The sequence below is a fragment of the Poecile atricapillus genome, chromosome Z (genome assembly GCF_030490865.1).
Source record: "Poecile atricapillus isolate bPoeAtr1 chromosome Z, bPoeAtr1.hap1, whole genome shotgun sequence".
In the NCBI taxonomy this organism is placed as follows: domain Eukaryota; kingdom Metazoa; phylum Chordata; class Aves; order Passeriformes; family Paridae; genus Poecile; species Poecile atricapillus.
In genome coordinates, this window is record NC_081289.1 from 119057272 (window position 1) to 119080264 (window position 22993).

Sequence of the window (22993 nt, forward strand, 5' to 3'; positions counted from 1 at the left end):
AGTAGGAACCTGTAGTCTTTAGCCTGACAAAGTTGCTACATACAATCATCTTTTTACAGTGGAAAACAACCTAGAATTCTGACCTAAGGCAGCACAAAAAAGAAGAAAACAACTCAGATGTATTTGAAGCATTTATAATGTATGATTTATCCTATCTTCATCTTTACACTAAACGCTCTGTTTCATCCCAAGAAATAGTGTCCCCTAAATGCAAAGATAAGCAAAATTTGTCTCTCAGATGATCATACTTCCATTTTGTTGAAATCAACAAAAGTGAAAGTTTTACCTGATGAAGAACTTGTCTCTGCAAAGTCAGTTCTATTTTACTTAATTGATATTGAAAGGTTTAATGGAAAAACACTACGTTCTAATTATCTGGATCCCTGACTGGGATTCAGCTGGCAAGTTACAGGCTAGAGTTCAGATGCGCACCACTGAAAAGCACAAAGAAGTTCAGGACCACCTCCTAATAAATCTATACACAGTGCATCACACCAAAAGCCTTATTTAAGTTGGAATTCTTTAGGTATTTTTGTAAAATAATTAAGCATGCAACACAGAAAGCTTTATCTGCTGTTGAACTTATTTATACTAGCACCAGTTAAATCTCCAAAATACCAAGCTGCTCACAGAATGTCTTTACATAGGACACAAAGAAGGCACATAGCAATGTGTTAGGAAGAGTTTCTATCTTCTGGCATAAAAAGCATTGGAAAGAACTTTGATCAGTACTTGATAATAAATCATATTAAAATGCACTTACATTTACAATAGCCACATAAGAAGTAAGTTGGTGGATTTTTTTCTTTAGAGATGCAAACTGAAATATGTGATAGACTTGCCCCAGCCAGAGGCTCAAACCTTAGCTTTTTTACAATACATGCTTAATGGATACTTCAGAAAGCAAAGGGATTCAGTTATTTGTCTTGCCCTGTTCAACTTTTTCAAACAAAGCTAAAAGGAAATAACTAGCTATCTGTTACATGGAACCACAGACTCTCTGTGGAACAAGAGGCCCCAGAATCACAGTGCATGCACAGTATGGATAAACCTTGGCTATGCTGGTCCATTGGACTCTGAGGTGGACCCATTCCAGGATGGGGAGGTCGCATACTCTTCATGGAGCCACAGTGAACATCTTCAACCATTCCTTTTTCATGCAAGCCATCAATAGACTGTGAAAACAAAATAAATATTAAGAGAGAGATAATATATAAATCACTATAAAAATATGAACAACTAACTCAAAATCTAAACAAACACATGAAGAGGAAAATCTTTTTTCAGCAGTCATTCAAAATAAAACAAGCAGGGAGTTCTGCCCTGAAATCACACATTTAGAAGCATAGAACCCTATCAGACTGCTTGTACCCTGTTTCACTTTTGCCTTTTCTTTTTCCTTATGAGCTGTTCAGCAATGGCATGGAGGCAAATTGTTCAAATACAAACACATAACCTGTATTGGCCTCATACTACAAAGCAGTGTAACACACATTAACTTTGGAAAGTAGAGCCTGTGACTCAAGTTATTTTTAGCCCAAACTTTGCCCTTTCAGTCATTGCTCTACTGGAATGTTCCAAACATTGTTTCTCTTCAAAAATAAGGGTGACATTGCATGAGGTAACCTCTTCTTCATCGACAAAAACAAGTATAGGCAGTCAAGGAAGGGAAAACAATACTTGTGCTCCCTACACCTCTTGTCACCTCATACACTCCTCGAAAACTACATTTTCTATGGCACTTCAAACACAGAACAGCTCCAAGTGCTCTCTTCAGAGCGTGGAGAAAAGATAGCTTGGAGTCTGAAAAACACAGTGAGGGCATTCTGGGCACTGAAAAAGGCTCCATAATAGAAACTGAAGGGCTCTGAAAGTGAAAATAAGGGAAAAGTAACATTGGATGAAAGATGTCTTCAGAAACAATGAAGTTTTCCATTAAAGCAAAATTTATATCCCAAACTATGGAAGGGATTAAGCTAATTAACTTCTAACTTAAGAGTTCCGTAAGACTTTGTATCCAGAAGGGAGAGACTGGCATCACTTACTTAGCCTCTCTCTACAGAAATACATGGTTTTGCCCCACTCTAATGCATGCATGTACACTAAATGCTGCTCTTGCAAACCCTACTATGAATCAAGACCTCGTGGTCTATTTTATCTAAATGTACATCTATTTATTGAGAATTCTTTTCAAAAAGAGACTTAAGATAACTTACTCCAGTGAAAATGTAAGGAGCTAATTAAATGAGTGTGTAAGAAACTACATCAGCTCACAGAAAAGAAGTGTCACATTTCTTATTCTTTAGTAATTTGTTGTACATGACTCAATTTCAACAGAAACAAACAAAGGTCATCCTTTCTACAAAAGAAAAAATAATTCTAAATTTCAATTCATAAACCCTTCACATAAAGTTTCTACTTTCCATTGCAATCATCAGATTTGTCTAAAAAAACCTTTAAACACACAGAATTTGTTGCTGTTCAGCATTTTTGAAGAATTTCACTATCGTTTTTCCTTATCAGAAGTTTAGGTTAAAAGAACAAAAGTTATAGAAAAGGAAAAATAAAATGTATTTTTCATGTTTCACCAAATCATTTAATTGATATGACAGTATAAAAGTATTTGTGAATTTTTATCAGAAATTCTACTCAAGAAGTTATTTTCGATTACAAGAACTTGGGATATGGAGTAGAAATGTAGACACAGATGACTGACACATTAAAAATAGTTCCACTTTGCTAACCAAGTAAATCCCAGTGCCCTTTTCTGAGGCATGAAGATCCCTCCCTCTCTCTTCACCCCTTCTTACAAAGATAGCCAATGCAGAAGGGAGCACTCACTTCACATTCTGTCCGCACAAGCTGAGTACTACAAAAACCGAAACATTTAAAAAGCTGGACGCATTCTTATTTTGTCATGGTATGTACTGGCTGCCATGGTATCTTTATGGCTGCCAAGAGCATACTTGCCCCAGAGACTTGCTGGTAACTTGATCTCATCTTCAGAACAGAACGCTCTAACTGTACACATTTGTGGTGTACGTAACAGCAGGGATGGGTTTCACTGCACTAAAAGGTGGCAACCATGAGACCTCTGGGAACATCAACAGCTTGGGTGGAACTAAGAAGGCACACACCATGCACACGGCATGCATACATCAGAAGTATCAGCATTAAGAGGGTGGAGAAAGGATTCGTAAGTTAAAGAAAGAGCAGCAGAGAAAAGCAAGTATGTGGCCTTTGATAGAGGGAAGTTTTTTAAAAAATCAAACAGGAACAGAGAGGTAGTGACATGACCGTACAAGAAAGCTTCAATTCAAGGCATGCTTCTGTGGAGAGAATTGATCAAAAGAACAGATATTTGTAAAAAAAATATTATGAAAAAAACCCACAGATACAAAAATAGCTGTAGCAAACAGAAATGCTTCAAGTCTAATGGAAGGGAGACTAAATATATAGCAAGAAAGGGGTTTGCATTTGTGTATTTGCAAAACTTATGCTGGTAAAAAAAATGAAAACTAAATTCATTAGAACTCATAAATCAGCTTTTTACTAGAAAAAATACAAAAGATGAAGATAGCATGTACGTCTGTGAAGCCGAAATTAGTTTTAGTGATGACTCAAATGCTAATGAGTGCAAAGACTGGTACTCCCAAGAATGTATTTCATCTAAAAGCACCTCTATTGGCTATGAAAAAAATGTGTACAATAGGGAAGGCAATTCAGTAGATGACAGCTGTGGACTTCAAGAACTTATTTTGGAATACTTATTTTGGTAACTTTTCTAGATCACTTTTGGAGTCACAGAGCTGGAGGATAACTCTAAATCTATGCAACAGGTTAAAAATTACAGAAGTTATCTTACAATGTGATTTCTTTAAATTCTTCAGTCCTCTGTAAGTTATTAAAGCTATCTTCCACAAAGACATTGATGGGATAAATAATTTATATTACCAATAAAGCACTACTATCACACTGGGGTACTTTTTTATTTCAGTCTTCTAATATGACAGAACAGAAGGGAAACAGGAAGCTGAGACATATTCAGCTCTGAGTAGAAACTACAGTTTTTATTGGTCCCCGTAAGTAAGGAAACGAGTACTGAAAAGGCCAAATAAACAACGCTTCCAGAAACAGAATGAGGGATGAACTTCAACTGTAGGTTAACACATGCCTATAGACTTGGCAGACTTACAGACTTACATAATGTCTAATGCATAAGGAACATTTTGCCTACAGTGGTTTTACTCTGAATTTAGCAACTAAGGTCTTCTCAGATATACATCACAGTCTGACCTATTTTCAGATAAACTGTGACATTACAGTATCTGGGGTTTTTTGTTTCGTTGTTTTTTTGTTTGAATCCATCTTCTTAAAAAAACAATCAAGCAAAAAACCACTCCAGACTTAAAATCAAAGACTGGGTACCAAACTAGTTTTCTTGTAGACCATACATACTCTGAAACAACAGAATTACCCAGACCAAACAGCAGTGTGCTGTCATGTAACTGCCACATACACAGCTTAACTGAATGCATTCCTGATGAACAACCAGTCTGACATGTTTTTTGCAGCAGGAAATTGGCCACCAATTCCATTAATCTCTAAAAAAAATCACTAAATCACCACTTTACATTAAGTTCTCTGTTGAATTTTCATGGTTCACAATACTTCCTTTCCTTTTTTACTAATATAGACACAAACAACAAAAATAATGCAGGGTTTATGCCTGCTGATGTTGCGTGCTGTTACTTCTAAGGACCGTGACAAAACTACTTTGATTCTCAGAATGTCTAACATGCATAGATCTGTTACCCAATAATATCTGAAATGGGGAACTATTTGCCTTCTGTTTTAATGGAACAACTGAGTGAACAACTAACATATTTAGTAAAAACTACTGTACCTCTGAAGAATTTTTTCTCTCCCTCATATTTTAGCTCACTCACCAAAACCAGTAATATTGCCCATGACATCATTGTAATTATTCCACAGTCAGCAATCATTTACAGTATACATCATTACAAATTCACAAAAGAAGTGATTATGCATCAGGTTACAATTAAATGGAAGAGAAAATAAACCAAAAGCTCACGGTACTCCATCCCTCTTTCAAGTGAGCACCATGCCAATTAACAAGCTACAATGTTGTAATAACCAAAATTTAAGCAGTTGAAATCATGTGGTCCAGCTAGCGCACAAGTAGACACAAGAAGGCTGTATCATAGAATGGCTTGGGATGGAAGGAACCTCAAAAATCATGAAGTTCCAAACCCCTTGCAGTGGCAATCTCTAGACCAGGTTGCTCCAAGTCCCATCCAAACTCACCTGAAACACTTCCAGGGATGGGACATTGACAGTTACTGTGGGCAACTTGTTCTAATGCCTCACTACCCTCACAAGAAAAAATTTCTTCCTAGTATCTGATCTAAAACTCCACTCCGCCTTACCCTGTCGTGACCTGTCTTTGTAAAAAGTCTCTCTACACCTTTCTTGCAGGCTCCCTTCAGGTACTGGAAGGCTGCAATGAGGTTACTTTAAAGTCTTCTCCCGGCTGAACAAATCGAATTCTCTCAGCCCTTCTCATCAGGAGAGGTGCTCCATCCCTCTGATCATCTTGGTGGCCTCCTCTGGACTCACTCCAACAGTTCCATGTCCTTCCTGTGCTGGGACCCCAGAGCTGATGCAGCACTGCAGTGGGGTGCCAGCAGAGCAGAGGGGCAGAATCCCCTCCCTGGCCCTGCTGCCCACGCTGCTCTGGATGCAGCCCAGGACACGTTTGGCTCTCTGGGCTGGGAGTGCCCATGGCTGGGTCATGTCCAGCCTCTCACCCAGCAGCACCCACAAGAACTTCTCAGCAGGGCTGCTCTGATATGTTCACCACAGCCTGGGCTGATACCAGGAGGTGCCCCAACCCAGATGCAGCACCTTGTACATGGCCTTGATAAAACACACAAGATTCCCACAGACCCACTTCTCAAGCTTGTCCAGGTCTCTCTGGATAACATCCCATCCTACAGATGTGTCTGCACCACTCAGGTTGGTGTCATCTGCTAACTTGCTCAGTCTCTTTGCCTATGTCATTAATGAACACATTAAATAACACTGGTCCCAACACAGACCCCAGAGGCACACCACTTGGCACTGGTGCCCATCAGGACTCTGAGCCATTGACCACTACCCTCCAGATGTGACTGTCCACCACTTTCTTACCCATCTAACAGTCCACTAATTGAAACCATCTCTCTCCAGGCTAAAGAGGAGTGCTGTGGGAGACTGTGTCAAGGGCTTTATCAATTCAGACTAAAACCATGTAACCTTGTTCTGCCTCCAGAGGAGCTCCTAAGTGGATGTAGAAAGAAAGATTAGGGCAAGGAAGGTAGCAATGTTTTATTTTAACATCTTTCAGCTTCCAAGTATTTTTTCTCATAAGACTCTCTGAAGTTGTTATGGTTTGTCCATTTAGCAGTATCCCAGACTTCTTAAGTATTCCTTCATAAACATGATGCATCCAAGATACAATTCAGTAAAATTTGGCCCTGTATTTTCCTGGAAATTTGGTTGACAGTCCTCAAGAAACTAGCAAGAAATGCAGTTAATTTATTGTTTCTGTCAAAACTGTGCTATGTGAACTAACAGTATATTTTTCTGTGGAAAGGTCACCTGGTTACTAAGTGACTATACAACCTTTGGTTTTCCTAATAACAGTTCTTAAGTAAACATACTTTAGGAATAATGATTTATTAACATAAATTTGTTTCAATCAGTGTTTTAGCTATTGCTTGATCCTTAGGATTTTTTAAAGCTTTCTGCCTTATTTTATCATTTGTAAGCTAGTCAAACATCTAACACAGAATGAAGTTGTTTTACTTAAGCATGTGAATTTTAAAAGGAAGAACTATATGCTGCTGCACACATGGGTATACCACAAAGCAATTATGTAACTGAGACACTTTTAGTGTAACCCCCCATTTTTACTGCATTTCATTAAAAAAACAGTGTTATGATATATCATGGCTTGAAAATCAACATATTTTATATAGCACTAAGCAAAAAGAAAATATTTATTTGGCCCAGCTGCAGGTGGCTAGCCAGTTTTTTAATTACACCGAACAAGACTCAATTAATATTTGCAAAATAATCTAGAGGCGTCCTTCTACAGAATTTTCTTAGGCCCTTCCAACAGCTATCCCCATATACTATTTCTGGAGTTGCACAGAAAAACAGATCCAAAACCTCATCTATACCAAACATTAACTAAGATTTTCTTTCTTTTTTTCACATGTTTCAGTTCAACAGACCAATTTTCAAGCTTAATCACACACATATGAAGTCATGCTGGAACCTCTGAAGTGGAAACCTGAAAGAAAACAGCAAGGCAGCTGTTGCTACTAAAAGACTTGTGAAATTATAGTCTTTATTCCATTATCAGAATCAAGGTATAGAAAACGGAGAGTAATTTACTGTAACTACAGTGAATGATTATCTTTGAATTGGCTATCCAGACTCTTTGTGGCACATTTCTCAAAATATTTCAATGCCACCTCAATGGGAAAATTTCTATTCTGGCTCACAGAACCTTGTGAGATATTCTCTGAAGTCTCTGAAAGAATGTTGTAGGATGACATTTGTTGGTTTGTTTCTAACTATAACATAGGATTAACTACCTGATATAACAGGATATATTAGTTAAAAACATAATGTGTGAAGCATTCTATGGAAAATTCCTGGCGCCACCTTCTTCTCCTACAGGTACAAGAGAAATCTAAAGGAATGAAGGATGTTAGAACCCTGGCTATGAAATCTGGGGACAGAGTTGTGAGAAGCTGGGCTGTAACTGACCCCACAAACAAAAAAATGACAACTGCAAATGTCTAATCTGGCTAACAGCTAAATCAGATACCTCAAGATTCAAACACAAAGGTTATAGTTACCACACATACTGCCTCTCAGAGATTACAACAGCTCAGTACAAATAGAAAGCTGGATCACAGCCTCTTTCACTTCAGCTAGTCTTTCTGTTATTAAAAATTTTTTAGTTCTTCATGTAGAAGATGGTAATGTCATGTCCCTACTTGTTTGGATATTGTTTTAATGAATGAAACTGATCCATATGTGAGAGTGTCAACATGAAGATGTCATTTCAAAAGGAAAATTGAAACATGTTTCTATTACTTCAAAACAGTTTTTTATTGTAATTTTTTCTCTGTGTGTGGAATCAACAATAGCTGCCAAAATGTTTTCAATATCTTGGCTCTGTAAGCTGCTACTACATATTTCTGAGTAGAACATCAGTGCAACCAAAATTATTCTGGGCTCTAAATCTCTGGTATACAACCAAACAGAAATGACAACACATAAAGAGACTGTTCTCACAAAGGAATTTCCACACAGGCAAGTTTTTCCTCAAAGCAAAAAACATTAATGGTAATCTAAACACACACAGTCTAAGCACACATAGTCTAATTTTAAGTGTATAACAATAACTGATTGTTAATTGTTAAATACACTGAAGTGCAATTATTGACATGCTCTACATGACATCATTTTATATTCCTATGCAAGACAGAGTCCTTATAAAATAATTTGAAAGCCACTTTTTCAACCACATTTTCAATATGGAAGAGTAAACAAGTAATACAAATCCTTTAAGGTGGATTAAGTTTGGTTTAGGTTTTTTTTTTAAGAAAAAGAAGAACAATTTTATGCAAAATTAAGAACCACCCCCAAAAAAAACCACATGCTACATCCAAACAGACAGGAAGAAGAAAAAGAGGAAAAAGGTAGTTAGAATGGTGTGCCTTTAAGTTTTAAAGCTATCATTCTTGGTTTTTATCCCTAGTAACATCTGTCTTATTGAAAAGTACAGTTTATAAATGAACATATCCAAGCTACTAACTATAGTTCGAAACAGTCTACTAAGAACAAGGAAGCTGTGTTTAATCTGATACACAAATAATCTTTAGTAATAAAGAAGAGTGTAGCTGAAGTTTTGCAGGTAATGCATAATAGCAGTTAAGCATGTCTCAACATAGTTTAAGTAGCTCTTCATCAGTGGAGAGAACTCTAGAGAAATAAGGTTCACTTGTAATGAACTATTACCTTATGCATTTGATGCATGCCTTCCTGTGGATAATCAGTAGGCCCCATTGTCGGCATTGGATGTGGGACACTGGGTGGACCAGGACTTGGCCCCATCATGCTGTGAACGGAGCCAGGAGACGGCCCTGGTCCTGGGCTAGGTCCCAGAATCGGTCCAGGTGAAGGTCCTGGTCCAGGGGAAGGACCAGGATGAGGCATGGCGCCAGGATCTGTAGGCGTGGACATCTATTTTCTGTCTCCTTTTCAATTAGCAGAATAGCTCTAATAACAAAAACAAAACAAAAACAAAAACAAAACCACAATTTCTATGTGACATTACGGGCACGGCAAAAAATTTAATAAAATCTCCTGGCAGTTGTTACACACACACATACACACACACATCTACATACACATGCAAGCTGTCATCAGCAGAAAATGCTTACACATTCCTTAATGTTGCCCATTAGCTTCGTAATCCAAAAGCCCACTAGAAAGATAAGGATCCTGGTAATTCCTCCCATTTCTGGACATTTGTATGGTACTAACAAAACAAAGCAGCTGGTGTACTATGATAAACATCTATCAGAAACAACAGTTGAACTGACTTGCTATCACCAGATATGTCATGTGGGCCAAGCACAGCACAGTAGTATTAAAAGCATGAAACAGAGCCTGGCATCTCTGTAACCTATGTGTTAAAAAATCTTTCCCTAAACAGGTGTGACTAGCCTGAAATTTGTACTTGTAAAATTCCTGGTAATACAGTGAAACAAGCACTGAAAGGATTATTAAGACTATTTCCAGAACATTTTCTCCATTTGCCCAAGGGCACTGAGACATACAGGGAGCCGCCAGCCTGGCCTGGAGTGGCTGACTGGGCACGGACGGAGCCAGTAGTGATCGCGACAGGTTGGAACATGGCCTAACTGCCCCCAACCACTCCCTGCTGAGGCAAGCAGCTCCAGTGTGGAGCCATGGACTGTAACAAGCAAGGCTGGAGCCAAGGGAGCAACAGGGGAGCGTTGACACCCACCTGGAACCAGCAGCTTGCCCTAGAGCCGTTGACTTGAGATTGAGTACAGCCAGCAAGGATTGCACCTGCTCTCAACTCTCTCAAATGGGATCCAGGTGAATGCGACCAGGGCACATGGGCAGTGCTCCCTTATGACCATTTGGGAGCAGCCAACAGAGGTAGTGAACAGACCCAGTAGTTGGAGAAGAAGGGCATAATCTTATTAGTGTATGGTCCTCAGGTATGGTTTTGACATGCCACAGAGCTCAATTCCCCTTAAGTCACTGCACCAGCCAAGTCAGAAGCCTTCAGCCAGATAGACTATCCAATGGCAGATGTAGCTCTTCATGATCCAGGCTGCCAGGAGTGCCTAATGCCTCTCTGTAAGGCTCGGGCTAACCATCACTCCTGTCACAGAAGATGAGCTACTGTAAGTGAGCTGCCACCAGGTTAAGGAGCCATGGTACTAAGAGAACAGCCTGTGCAGTATTCATGAGAATGAATGAGAAATTGACAGGCTATTCTCAAAGAGTCTTAGAAGTCTCAAACCTCCACTGAAGAGAAGGTGCAGGTGGACTCAAAACCCTACCAAGCAGTAAGGCAGAGGTCTCTTGCCCAGATACACTGGAAACTGGTCACTGGCCACACTAGGCAAAATAAGCTTCCCCCTGAAAACCTGAAGAGGTCAAATAGGACTGGTGCCATTTACAAGCAGCACGATGCCCTGGAATGGGCAGGACAGTCAACTGGTGAGGCAGACAAAGGCCTTCCTGAGACAGGGGTAGCATCTGGGTCTAGACAGCCTGCCACCTTCATCAAGACTGCCCCTGTTAATTAAAAGGGAAGGGCAGTTGATACAGGCGACTCCCCTCTTAAGAGAACTGAAGGTCTGCTATGCAGACCAGACCCAAGCTACAGGGAAGTCTAATGCTTCCCAGGGGCACGTGGTTCCAAAATTGGGTGTCATTGGCAGAATCTGTTTTGTTTTTTTTTTATCGTGGCATGGTCTACACAACAGTTGGTATACCAATACCTGAAGGTATCATATTAGAAGGTATCCACCTTTTGCAGAGTGGATAAAGGGTTCTACCACAAGAGCTAGCAGGACTCATTAACAGAACTTTAAACTAGACTGGAAGGCAGAAAGGGAGATTTGCCAATGATAAGCAATGGGATGGCACATGAAAACTTGAGGAACTGAGATCACTCAATCTACCCCATGAGGTGTAGGCTACAATGTTGTATACAGCATGAGAAAGAAGCAAGGGGAAGCTCCGGCCCAGTACCAGAAATACAACATCACTGGCATAAACAAAACTCAGTAGTATGAGTCTTGTGACTGGTATGCCATGCTGGATGCTTACAGGCTTTTCAGGAAGGATAGGTAGGGCAGGCAAAGCAGGGATATAGCATTGTTTGTAACAGTTTATAACAGAGGGACAAGAATGTATGGAGCTTACAACTGACAGCAGGATAGAGACCCTCTGGGTTAAGATTAAGGTATAAACAAATAATGAAGATGTCATCATGGGTGGCTGCTATAGACCACAGAAACATAACAATGACATCAATTCCTCAAGTAACCAAGGGACACCTTCAAATTTCTCCTTCTATTGGGCAATTCAACCTGTCAGATGTTAATTGGGAACACCACACAGCTGGCAAAATCAAGTCCAGGAGATTCTTAAAAACATCTGGAAGCTCCTTCATGGTTAAAGTACTATGAGAGCTGACTAGGAAAGATGATTTCATGCTTGTTAACAGAGAGGGTGTCATGGTGATCAGCAGCATTCTTGGCCTAAGTGCCCACAAAGTAATCAAGCTTAAAATCTGTTGACAGAAAGAAAAGTGCCAGCAAAACCTCAGCTCTGGATGTCAAGAGAGCAGACTTCAGACTGCTCAGGAACAAGTGAGTAAGGTACCCTGGGAAAATGCTTCCACAGGTGCTGGGGCACGTCAGTGCTGGTCACATTTTAAGCACCATCTTCTAAGGGCACAGGAGGAGGCAATTCCCAAATGTCAGAAGTCAAGCAGGTGAGGCAGATGATGGCTTGGCTGAGCAAGAATCTTCTTTAGGAGGTAGAGAAAAAAAAAGAAGGTGTTGGCTCAGCAGAAGCAAGGTCAGGTGATGTGGGAGGCATGCAGAGATGCTGCTCACCACTGCAGGGAGAAAATCTGTCATGCTGAAGATCCACTGCAATTGAAACTGGCCACAATTGAAGGGGACAATAAAAAGAGGAGGGGGAGTTTATACATTAATAGCAAAGGACAGTGAAAAAATGACATTATCCTGTTACAGGATGAGGACTGTCACCTCACAAACAGGGACATGGACACGGCAGAGATGTTTAATGCTTTCTTTCCCTTTGTCCTCAATGCCAATGGTGGATTAAGGGGTCCCAGTGCCCTGAGCTGGACGACAGTGGCTGTGAGAATGATCAACTCCCAGCTCCCTGTAAATCTATAAGGCCCAATGGAATTCATCTGAGAATACTCAGAAGAGCTGGCTGATGTCATTTGTAAGGTCTACCTCCGGTTTGGAACAGTCTTGGGAATCCAGATAGGTCCCAGCTGCTTGGAAGCTGGCTGACGTCCCAGTTTTCCAGAAGAGCAAGAAGGATGAGCCTGGAAACTCCAGGCCTGGCCATCTCACTTCAGTGACTGGTGAAATTATGAAGAATGCTATTCTGGGAGGTACTGAAAAACACCTGAAGGACAACGTAGTCATCAGTCACAGCCAGCACAGGTTCATGTCAGAACAGTCCTGCTTGTCAAACTTAGCTTACTTTTATGACCCAACTATTTGATCAAGGGAAGCCAGTTAATGTAATCTTTTTGCATTTCAGTAGATATTTTAATGTTGTCTCTCACAGTATTCTTGTGGACAAAATGTCCAGCACATAACTAGATAAACACATCATGTAATGGGTGATCAGCTGGCTGATGAGCTCAGCACAAAGGGTTACAGTGAATAGGGTGGCATCAGGCTGGTGACCTGTCACTGGTGGGGGCTCCTCCTTTGGGCCAGTGATCTTAAACACAGTATCACAGAACGGTTTGGGTTGGAAGGTTTTTTTAAGATCACCTAGTTCCAACCACCCTGCCATGCACAGGTACACCTTCCTCTGGATGAGGTTGCTCAGAGTCCAATTCAACCTGGCCTTGAACACTTGCAGAGATAGAGATCTTCAACCTCTCTGGTCAACCTGTGACAGCGGTTCATCACCCCCACCATAAAGAATTTCTTCCTAAAAGCTAATCTAAACACACCTTCTTTAAGTTTAAAACCACTGCTCCTCATCCTGCCACTGTGTGCCCATACAAAAAGTCCCTCTCCCTCATTTTTATAAGGCCCTTTCAGGTAGTTGAAAGCCACAATGGGGTCTCCTTGAAATATCTTCTTATCTATGCTGAAAACCCCATCTCTCTCAGACTTTCTTCACAGGAGAGGGGCTCTATCTAACTAACCCTCTTCAATCTTAAGGCCATCTTCTGGACTCACTCCAACAGGTCCATGTCTTTCTTGTGCTGGGGACCCCATACCTGGACACAGTACTCCAGGTAGGGTATCATGAGAGAAGAGTAGAGGGGGAAAACCACCTCTCTCACTCTGCAGGCCCCATTTCTTTTGATGCGACAAAAGTTGCAGTCAGCTCTCCAGGCTGGAAGTGCACCTTGCTGGCTCATCTTCTTAAAAGACTTGGAGGAAGAACTTGAAAGTTTGCAGATGATACAAAATGATACAAAAGAGGGAGGAGCTGTTGACACCCTCAAAAGAGGCCCTGCAGAGAAACCTAGAAAAATTTGGAGACTGGGCAATCACCTTATTAAGTTTAACAAAGACAAATGCCAAATTCTGCACCTAGGATGGGGCAACCCTGGATGTACAGACAGACTGGGGAATGAGATGCCAGAAGGCAGGACCACAGAAAGGGACCGGGAGCTCCTGGTCAAAGGAATGTTGAGTCAGCAGTGCCCTGGCAGCCAGGAGGATCACCCGTGTCCTGGGGACATCAGGCACAGCATCAGCCAGGCAAGGGAGGGGATTGTCCTGCTCTGCTCTGGGGCAGCCTCACCTCCAGTGCTGGGGACAGTTCTGGGTGCCACAATAAGAGAGGTATAAAACTATTGGAGAGTGTCCAAAGGAGGGCCACAAAGATGGTGAAAGGCCCAAAACAGAAGCACCATAGAGCAGCTGAGGTAATTTGTCTTGTTCAGCTTGGAGAAGACAAGACTGAGGGAAGACCTCATTGGATTCTACAACTTCCTCATGAGGTAAAGAGGAGGGACAGACACTGTCAATGTATCTCCTATCCAGTGACCAGTGATTGGACCCAAGGGAATTCCCTGAAGTTCTGTCCCTGGAGCTTTCGGTTGGATATCAGGAAAAGGTTCCTCACCTAGAGGATTGCTGGGCACTGGAATGGGCTCCCAAGGGAAGTGGTCATGCCACTAACCCTGACAGAGTTCTCTGTCACATGATGTGGTTCATGGGATGTCCTGTGGAGTGGCAGGAGTTGGACTCAATGATCCTTTTGAGTCACTTCCAGCTCAGGATATTCTGTGATTCTATACCTTGGGATCCCTGTTACCTTGCAAAGTAAAACACAGAGATGCATATGAAGCTTCTCAGTTCAAAATTCTACAGTCACTAATTACTCCTTTACAACTCCTTTACATGACCAGAAAAGGAATCAAGTTACCAAATGTTCACAACTGCAAACATCATAGCTTCCTCTAAGAGGCCTATGTTTTGTATGAAGAACAACACACCTTTCCACACAACGAATAGTTCTTACATGCGTCATCATGTATTGCAAAATGTAAGACTGACACTGTCACAGGTGAGTCGCTATGTGCATTATAAGCGAAATTCAATACATTTAACAAAACAGATACCTACCATGACCATCACCATCCAGAAGAATGTATACAGAAGCATAACACAATCAATTAAAGAAGTGCTATCAGTATACAGTATCCCAGAATATCTTATTTCTAGACAGATATCTACCTATACCGATGCATTAAAACGGGTATTAAAATCTTCCCCCCATTCACCTATTCATCCTATTTCAAATTCAGCTCCACAATTCTCATAAAAACTAGCCTGTCTCAGGTCCATTAGTTACAATTCCATTTACAAATACATTAACCATATCCTATATGCATATTTGCAAATTTTAGAATTCTTTTTGATAGGACAGCAAGTGTCCAAACTATAAAAAACAGTAACTACCAGAGGTGAATGTCTGTATCTGACCAAGTCCCTTCATCACCTTTCTTTGAGTGAAAATACACTCATCCCATCTCACATAATTGGGAATTGCCTTAAACAGATTTGTATTCAGGCATTTTGTATGTCAAAGAACAAGAAAAAATAATTTATAAAATCTCTATTGGGGAACATAAAATACTGGAAAATACTGCTTAAATGCAAGTAACAAATCCTGTCTGAAGACTGTCATGGAAATAAAGACACAAAGCAATTTTCTCTGGAAACAGTAGACCACAAAATTTTAAAAAATGCCACAGACCTAAACCAGAACACAGTATGGCCCTCCCAACTAAGTATCTGCTCACAGAACCAACCTGTTAAAAAGTTCATAGTTTAATATATTTCAAAAATAGCTTAGTTTATATTTATTAAGTCTGAGATTGTATTAAAACAACCCCACAGAAATTAGACACCCTACTCTCATTAAAATTCAGTAAAATCTAGATACCTAATTAATTTTGACCCTTATAAAAGTCTCATTAAAGTCAAAGTAAAAATCTACAAAAAGATAACTGGTCCAACAGTGGCCAAGTTCCATATAGCAGATAGCTATTGGAGATATGCAGATAGCATTGGTATTATTTTGGCTAAATTCTGGTGCTTGCAATGAAAAAAGCAGCATGAAGCCAACTCCCTGCCAAAAGCTAGTGTTGACCTGTTTCTTTGGACTGCTTTTTAATGAGTAGTGGCTGTTAGAATTAAAAAGCAAGGGGGAAGGCAAAAAAAAAACCAATAAATTTTTCCAACAAATTACAAGACTATAGTAAAATGAAAAAGGATTTTAACATACCATCTTATTGTTACAAATGACGAGGCTCTTGACCCTGATTCCTGAACACATTACACGTAGTTTAATTGTTTTGCAAGTGTCCAATCTTACAATTTCCTGAAAACACTCACTGGAGTAGTATTATTCACATGACTTCAAACAGGATGCTTTTTTCCCTGAATCGTAATCCCATACCCCCTCTTAGATCTATTTACATCAACATGACCAATTCTCTTTTGTGAACAGCCCCAAATGAACTACTGGTAACTGAATTAGTTGTGGTGAATCACATGGTTCTTCCTGCGGTCTCAGAGAATTTCTCCACCTCTGCTGGACACAACCAGGGCTAAGACAGGGAAATAAAAAAAGGCATCTCTGGTATGTCAGAGTAACTTTAGACAGATCCAAACACAAAGAAGAGTCACAAAATCAAGAGCTGAAGATTAAGAGAAACTTTAGGATCTCTGCTCAATCTATTTCTAGATCAAACAGTTTAGGACAGTGAATATCTGCACTGTAAACAATTAAAAATAATTGTCTCTAAGCATAAATGTTTCTCCACTACCATTTAATATAAACCTAGAAAGTTTTGTAGTTGTAACTAATACACTGTACAATACAGTCTCAATCAGTTCAATGGTTCTATTACACACATTTTGGTATAAATCTGCTACAAACCCAAAGGTAACAAAGACAGGGATTTTTTTTTTTTTTTTTTTTTTTTTTTTTTTGCATGAGGAAGTATTAGCAGATCCCAAACGAAAACACAGCAGGTAAAAAACCATTTGCATTACTTTGGAATTCAAGACCAGCTGTACATCCAAGAAGATCCAGGGATGATTACAGACTGCTTTGACAGGGCACACACCAAGTCTAAGAACAGATGGAGCAGTATTTATAATTCTTCTAGCTAGTTCCCTTCACTATCCAATATAACTTCTGCCTTTCCTCTCAACCTAAATTGAACTTCAGCCAGGATGTTTTGGCGACATCTCCTGCCTTGGATATGTAGTGGAAAGTAAGGAAACTATATCACTTAGAGCTCATGAAATATGGACCCACACAACAGCCACATAGATACTGCAAAGCTGACTGTAACTTTGTCTTCACAGAGAAATAGTTACAGTCTACTTCTCCCCACACATTTCCAACTGTAGTCATAATTCACAGGTGGCTTTGAAAAGATAAACTGTAAACCTGTGACACACTATAGGCTAAAGGAGTTATCTTTATTATACTACCATAGAAAACATGAAATTATACTGTCAGTGATTTGTATTATTTGCATAATCTGATAACTACAATCAAATTAATATACTCAAAGCAGAAGAGCTGATTAGTAACGATAGCAGCTCATCATCACTAAATAACTTACCATACTTAGAAGCAAATCAGTGTTTTGTATTGTACAACTTCAAAGGACACTATGCATTACCTTTATGATTTAACTATTGTCATTTGATTAAATGACAATTCAATCAATAAACAGGTTTACATGAAACAACAATAAATCAGTGAGAAGACTCAAATCTTCAGCTAACATACACCAGAGTTATGTAAGAGAAGCAAAACACACTAACAGCTGAGATCCTGCCTTTGCATACTCATGTATGCAATGTCAGCATAACTTGAAAACCTTCTGTAAGGGACTTTGTAGCTTAAAATACAAACTACTGAACCAGAAATGCTGAACCTTAATTACTTATCCAGACACCTAGGCCAGAAGGAAAAAGCCTCTGCAACACTACTTTAGCTGTACTACTTTATAGCTCTCTACCAGAAACTGTTGCAGGCATCCCTGCAGAGCTCACAAAACGGGTGGAATGCTTACACTAGAAACTTCATTGTGGAGTCATGAAGTGTAAGAGACAGTTTAATTTAGGCTGATAGTCAATACTCCTCACCTTGAAATATTCTTGTAGAAATTCTTACTTCTACTGCATAGATGTTTCAGCTTTACACAAAGTTCAACTTTTCTCAACTGCTCTAGCTTAAAGCTTACCCTCTCAGGAAAAACTATCATCAAAAACTAACAGCAGAAAAACGACTTGTTAACAGCTGGGAGTTGAAAGTACTCCAGACTGTCAAAAGGCATAATCACAAATCGGAGTGCACACAAGTCAGGCTAAGCTATGCTGCCAGACTTTACCGTGAAGATGCTAAGCACAGACATACAATCCCTTCTGATAGCTTTGCTGCAGAAGACAATAACCTTCAGGAAAAGAGGAGAGCAGATAGCTGCAGTCAAAAGTTTAACTGCCATCAGACAATGTGCAAGATCAGACCCACATTGCTACATATGTAGATTCCACTGTAAATTTCAGGCACAGAAAACTGATACAGGACACTACTGAATGGTCACGGATTAAGTTTTCATACTGTGAGCTTTACTACAGGTATTAATCACAGTAATTGAACATTGTCTTCTCATTAGTTTCTAAATAAAAAGCCGTAAGAGATGCAGGCAGAAGGAAATGAATGCACCGTATCACCGACAGGCCTTGTCTTTACTTAAACAGGGGAGAAGAATAGGAAGAAGGGATTGTTTTAAATACTTGTGGTAAAATACCAATGACAATATATATTAAAAACATATCTTTTCTGTAGGAACAAACTTACTTTTAACATTTTCTCCAATGTCTCACCTCTAAATCATCCACCTAGGTGTTCAGACTCTGAAGTGATACATAGGAAATATTCTCTTCCAGCTGGAGACCAACAGGAAAATGTTAACGCCTAACAAGAAATTACTTTCTGATGTGTCAGAAACAAAGAAAACAATTTCCAGTGTTAGTCTTCTTATTCTGCTATATTTACAAACTATCAAAGCTGTGTTTAAGAAAGCTTTACTTCCTTCCCTTATTCATCCCTCTTTCTTTTATCTTGGAAATAAGACATGAGCTTTTCTCTAATGCCAATATTATGACAAGTAATCTTCATGCCACAATGTCATGTTTACTATTCCACTAGAGAATCAAAAAAACCAACAACAACAACAACCTAATCTGATAAAGTCCTAAAGTCATAGAGGTCCAGGAAACACCTATTACACATTGAGAACTTTGACTGCAGCAGGAAACACACAGAAATGTAAAGGACATTTTGGTGAGTAATTTTCAAAAATTTTCTAAATCATACAAAGAATGAGAAGTTACCTTCTGAAAAGGATCACTTGTCGTTCACAGCAGTACTACTCATCAGGAGGACAAAAGCCAGAGGTAAAGTGTAGACATTTTTAAGTTGCTACTGTCCACATTCTCATCTTAACTTCAAAAGTCCAACAAAAAATGAGAAAAATATATCCAGAGACTAAATTCAAACACACCTTTATCATGAATATATGTAATGTAAGTATATCAGCTGAAGGAATTTTGTCAATTTTCAAGCCTCAAGTGTTGGTGAAAGCATTTTTCAAACTTGACAAGAAACGTTTATAGACTACTTCAGAAATGAACAAACGAAAAGAAAATATCTAGGACTGCTTTGAACACACTCTTTTGGCACATGTTCAACGCAACAGCACAGAGATACCACTCTTAAGCTGAGACACAACTCATGAGAGACGTAATGTTCTCAATGAAGGTTTACCCTCACCTCTGGCAAGTCGACATATGCTCTGTGATCCACTCGAAATTTTAAAAGCTCACTGTCCATACAGTCTTTTTGTTTTCTATTACTGATACTACACTATATATACATGTATACATATATATATATACACATAAATATCCACATATATATACATACATACATACATGCATTAAAAAAAACTGCCTTGAGGCAAGCCTATCTGACACACTTTTTTTTTCCTCAGAATCACAAAAGGACAAAAGAAACAAAGTCAGAGACAGTAATAGGGCAATTAGGTTCCCAAAGAGAAAGTGTGCCCGTATTTGCACAACAATAGTAACTTGCACAGAGGAGACTGCCCCACCCCGAACAAATAACCGGTATACTACCAAAGGAATTAAGTTCTGGTACATTGTTTATCGTTTGAGTCTTAGGGACTGTGGTTAAAACCACGGAACACTTCAGAAAGTTAAAGCGAAACAGGAGAAAATGAAAACGGAACAACGCCGTGTCGCAGACCTCAGATCAATTCTTCACTGAAAGCATTCAGAATACCTAAAGCGGTAAAAAACCCGACCAAACAAAAACCCGAAAATCCAGCAAGAATTTTTATCTTCAATTCTTCAGCTGGTTATTTACTTGCATATTCATACTCACATAAATATTCATAAAAATACATCCTAAACAGAACAGCGTTAACGTAAAGTTCGGCAAGTGTTAATATGAAACACAAGAAGCAGATACCAAGAAAAAACAACTTCGGAACGATGTATGTAATCTGTAGATAATTTTACGCTCTCTTTACTTGACCATAACGCACGCTCAGGGGAAAAACCAAAACAGAAAACAACCCAAGCCAATCGTTCAACTGTAACTTCAGATCGAGTTTAGAAAAGAGCTGCAACTTTTTCAGCCGTGCGCAGTTTGTAGTTCCACCATTATAAATTTAAGAGGGGAGGAGACAACGTAAGAAACTCCATTTCTGCACGCACCGCGGACACAAGGAAGAGTCGTACGGGGGACCCGCGACCCGGGAGCCCTGGGAAGCGGCGGGGCAAGGGCGGCCGCTCCCTCCCTCCCTCCGCGGCAGCACCGCTGCTCAGCCCTCGGGTGCTCGGGCCCTGCAGGACGGGGCGGCGCGCAGGCCTCGGCGCCGGGCCGCCCGCCGCCTCCCCCGCGAAAGCGCCGGGGCGGGCGCGCACAACCAGCAGGGCCCTGTTTCCCCCCTTCAGCCTTTCTGGAAAGTTTTCTCCCCGGCCGACAGGCTGTAAAACGTCCCTGCCTGGAAATGCGGCCCCGCTGCCGCCTGTCCCCGCCCCTACATGAAGCAGCGGGTGCGCTGCTGACGGCGCTGCCCGCGCACGGCCCCGTACCTCGGCCGCAGGCAGGCAGGCAGGCGGGCGGGCGGGCGAGCAGCCGGGTCATGCCTCAGGACTGGGCTGGGCCCGTCTCCCCGCCTCTCCTCCCCTCCGCCACCATGTCACGCCGACCAAACATGTCTGTGCGCCTGTGTGTGGCGGCGGTGACTTCCTGATCCGCCGCCGCTTGTACAGGCGGAGAGACGAGAAAGGCCACCTACCCTCCTATCCTCCCCCCGCAGCCGCCGCCGCCTCCCGCCTCTGCCCCGCAGCGGCCCGGGGACGGGCTCCACTGCCCTCGGCCCCGCCCGGCAGCTGCCTGCAGCAGCGCTCTGTCGCCCACCCCCGCCTCCGGCTGGGCACAGAACTTTTTCAGGTGCCAAACACCGCCGTCCCCTTTCTCGACATAGGGGCAGGCGAGCCGCAGCTACCTGAGCATCCGCGCGCCTGTGCATCCTCGCTCCCGCCCGGCCGGGTTAAAAAAAAATAAATTTCCGCGCACACCGGAAATAAAACGCTTTTTGCTTGGCAGGCGATTCCAAAATTGTAAGCGCATGTTTTGTACTACTCTGCTTGGAGGTGGAGAGGAGGAGGGGGGCGAATTTCTGCAGGGAAAACGGGAGGGGTACGACGACATGCAAGCTATTTTGGGAAGTAAACCGCGACACCTTTGCAGCAGGAGTGACTGCACAGTTAAAAACAAGAAACCGAAAAGCAACAGGAGCCACAGCCTTGTTGGGCTGAAGTCCCAGCCCCCGCTTCTTCCCCCTCCCCGTTGTGTGCAATTTTTGTGACAGGCAGGCAGCGAGATGATCCGGATCATGGCCTCCCTGGCTCTGCCGGGGAATGCCGCTACTCTCCTCGCAGGCGAGACCGCTCCCCCATGCACCACGTTCCTCCCTCCCTATGCCTCCCCACTTCCCCTTGCTCGGCTGGGTCTGCGCCAGCGTGTGCCACGGCGGAGAAACGGCCCCACCGCACCGCGCTCTGCTGCCTCCGGACACCCTGAACTTCACCCTGCGACCCCCAGCAGCTGCGGCGGAGCCGCCCACGGCCCGTCCGTGTGGGCTGTCGCTCCCCAAGGATCAGTTTCTTCCGTGGCCGCTTCGCCCGCAGCCCGTGACACGCTCGCTGGGCTGCAAGACCGAGAGTGCCGCTGACTCACGAGTCAGGCACCGGCAACTCCGTGGGGGTTCTGTCGCTCCCACTCCGGAGATCCGCATCGTGATTATTCCAGAATAATACCGGATCAAAACTTTCTTCTCTCCACCCACTGGGGCACATAAATATTCGGGAGGGCCGGGCACCGAGGAAGGTGGGGAGAGGAAGCAGGTGGCACGGCGGCGGCTGGGACCGGCGGGGCCGTGCGCGGGGAAGGGGAGCGATGGTGAGAGGGAAAGGTGGGCACGGTGCGAGCCGGCACAGCCGCTGACAATAAAGGCCAGTGCCGGGCACGGGGAGCTGCGGGGTTGGACCGAGTTGCAAGTTGTATTTACCTTCCGTCCGGGCGGAGCGCCGTGCTGACTGTCGCTCCTCTCCCCCGTCAGTGAGTCACCCGAATCCAGAACCGGAGCGAGGGACTAGATTACGAACATGACTTCACTGATGACAGCCATTCCCTCCTCTTCCTAAACTCCTGCCCCTCCTCCGGCCCCCCCTTCGCGGACGCCACTGCCCAGGCAGCTGTGTTGCCATTGGTCCGCCGGACAGGGAGTGCCCGCCCCACTGCGTAGAAGGGGTGGTCCTATTGGCCCGGAGAGCTGTCGCTCATCCGGGAGGCCGGGTGGGGGGGGTCGAAGGTGTGCAGTTGCGCGCGGGGCGGGGTGCGCTGTGCTCCGCGGCGCCGTGCGCAGGCCGAGCGCTCCGCTCCCGCACTGGCCGTGCAGCGCCGGCAGCGTGCGCTCCCTTCGGCTGCCGCCGCC

At 42.3% G+C, this 22993-nt stretch overlaps 1 protein-coding gene across 5 annotated transcripts in view; it reads right to left on the reverse strand.

Moving 5' to 3' along the window:
• SMARCA2 (SWI/SNF related, matrix associated, actin dependent regulator of chromatin, subfamily a, member 2) overlaps window positions 1–22720 on the reverse strand; it is a 119502-nt gene extending 96782 nt beyond the window's left edge. The window contains exons 1-3 of one of the 5 annotated variants that reach the window (XM_058827106.1): window positions 22568–22720; window positions 9103–9363; window positions 1052–1175 (exon numbers count right to left, since the gene is read on the reverse strand). In XM_058827106.1, the coding sequence (XP_058683089.1) occupies window positions 1052–1175; window positions 9103–9327 (349 nt within the window). In that variant the 5' untranslated portion in view covers window positions 9328–9363; window positions 22568–22720. Of the gene's footprint in view, window positions 1–1051; window positions 1176–9102; window positions 9364–20705; window positions 20885–21086; window positions 21160–21502; window positions 21520–22567 lie in introns of those variants that run through there. The other 4 variants (XM_058827109.1, XM_058827107.1, XM_058827108.1 and 1 more) reach the window with 4 other exon arrangements.
• Window positions 22721–22993: the final 273 nt, after the last annotated feature.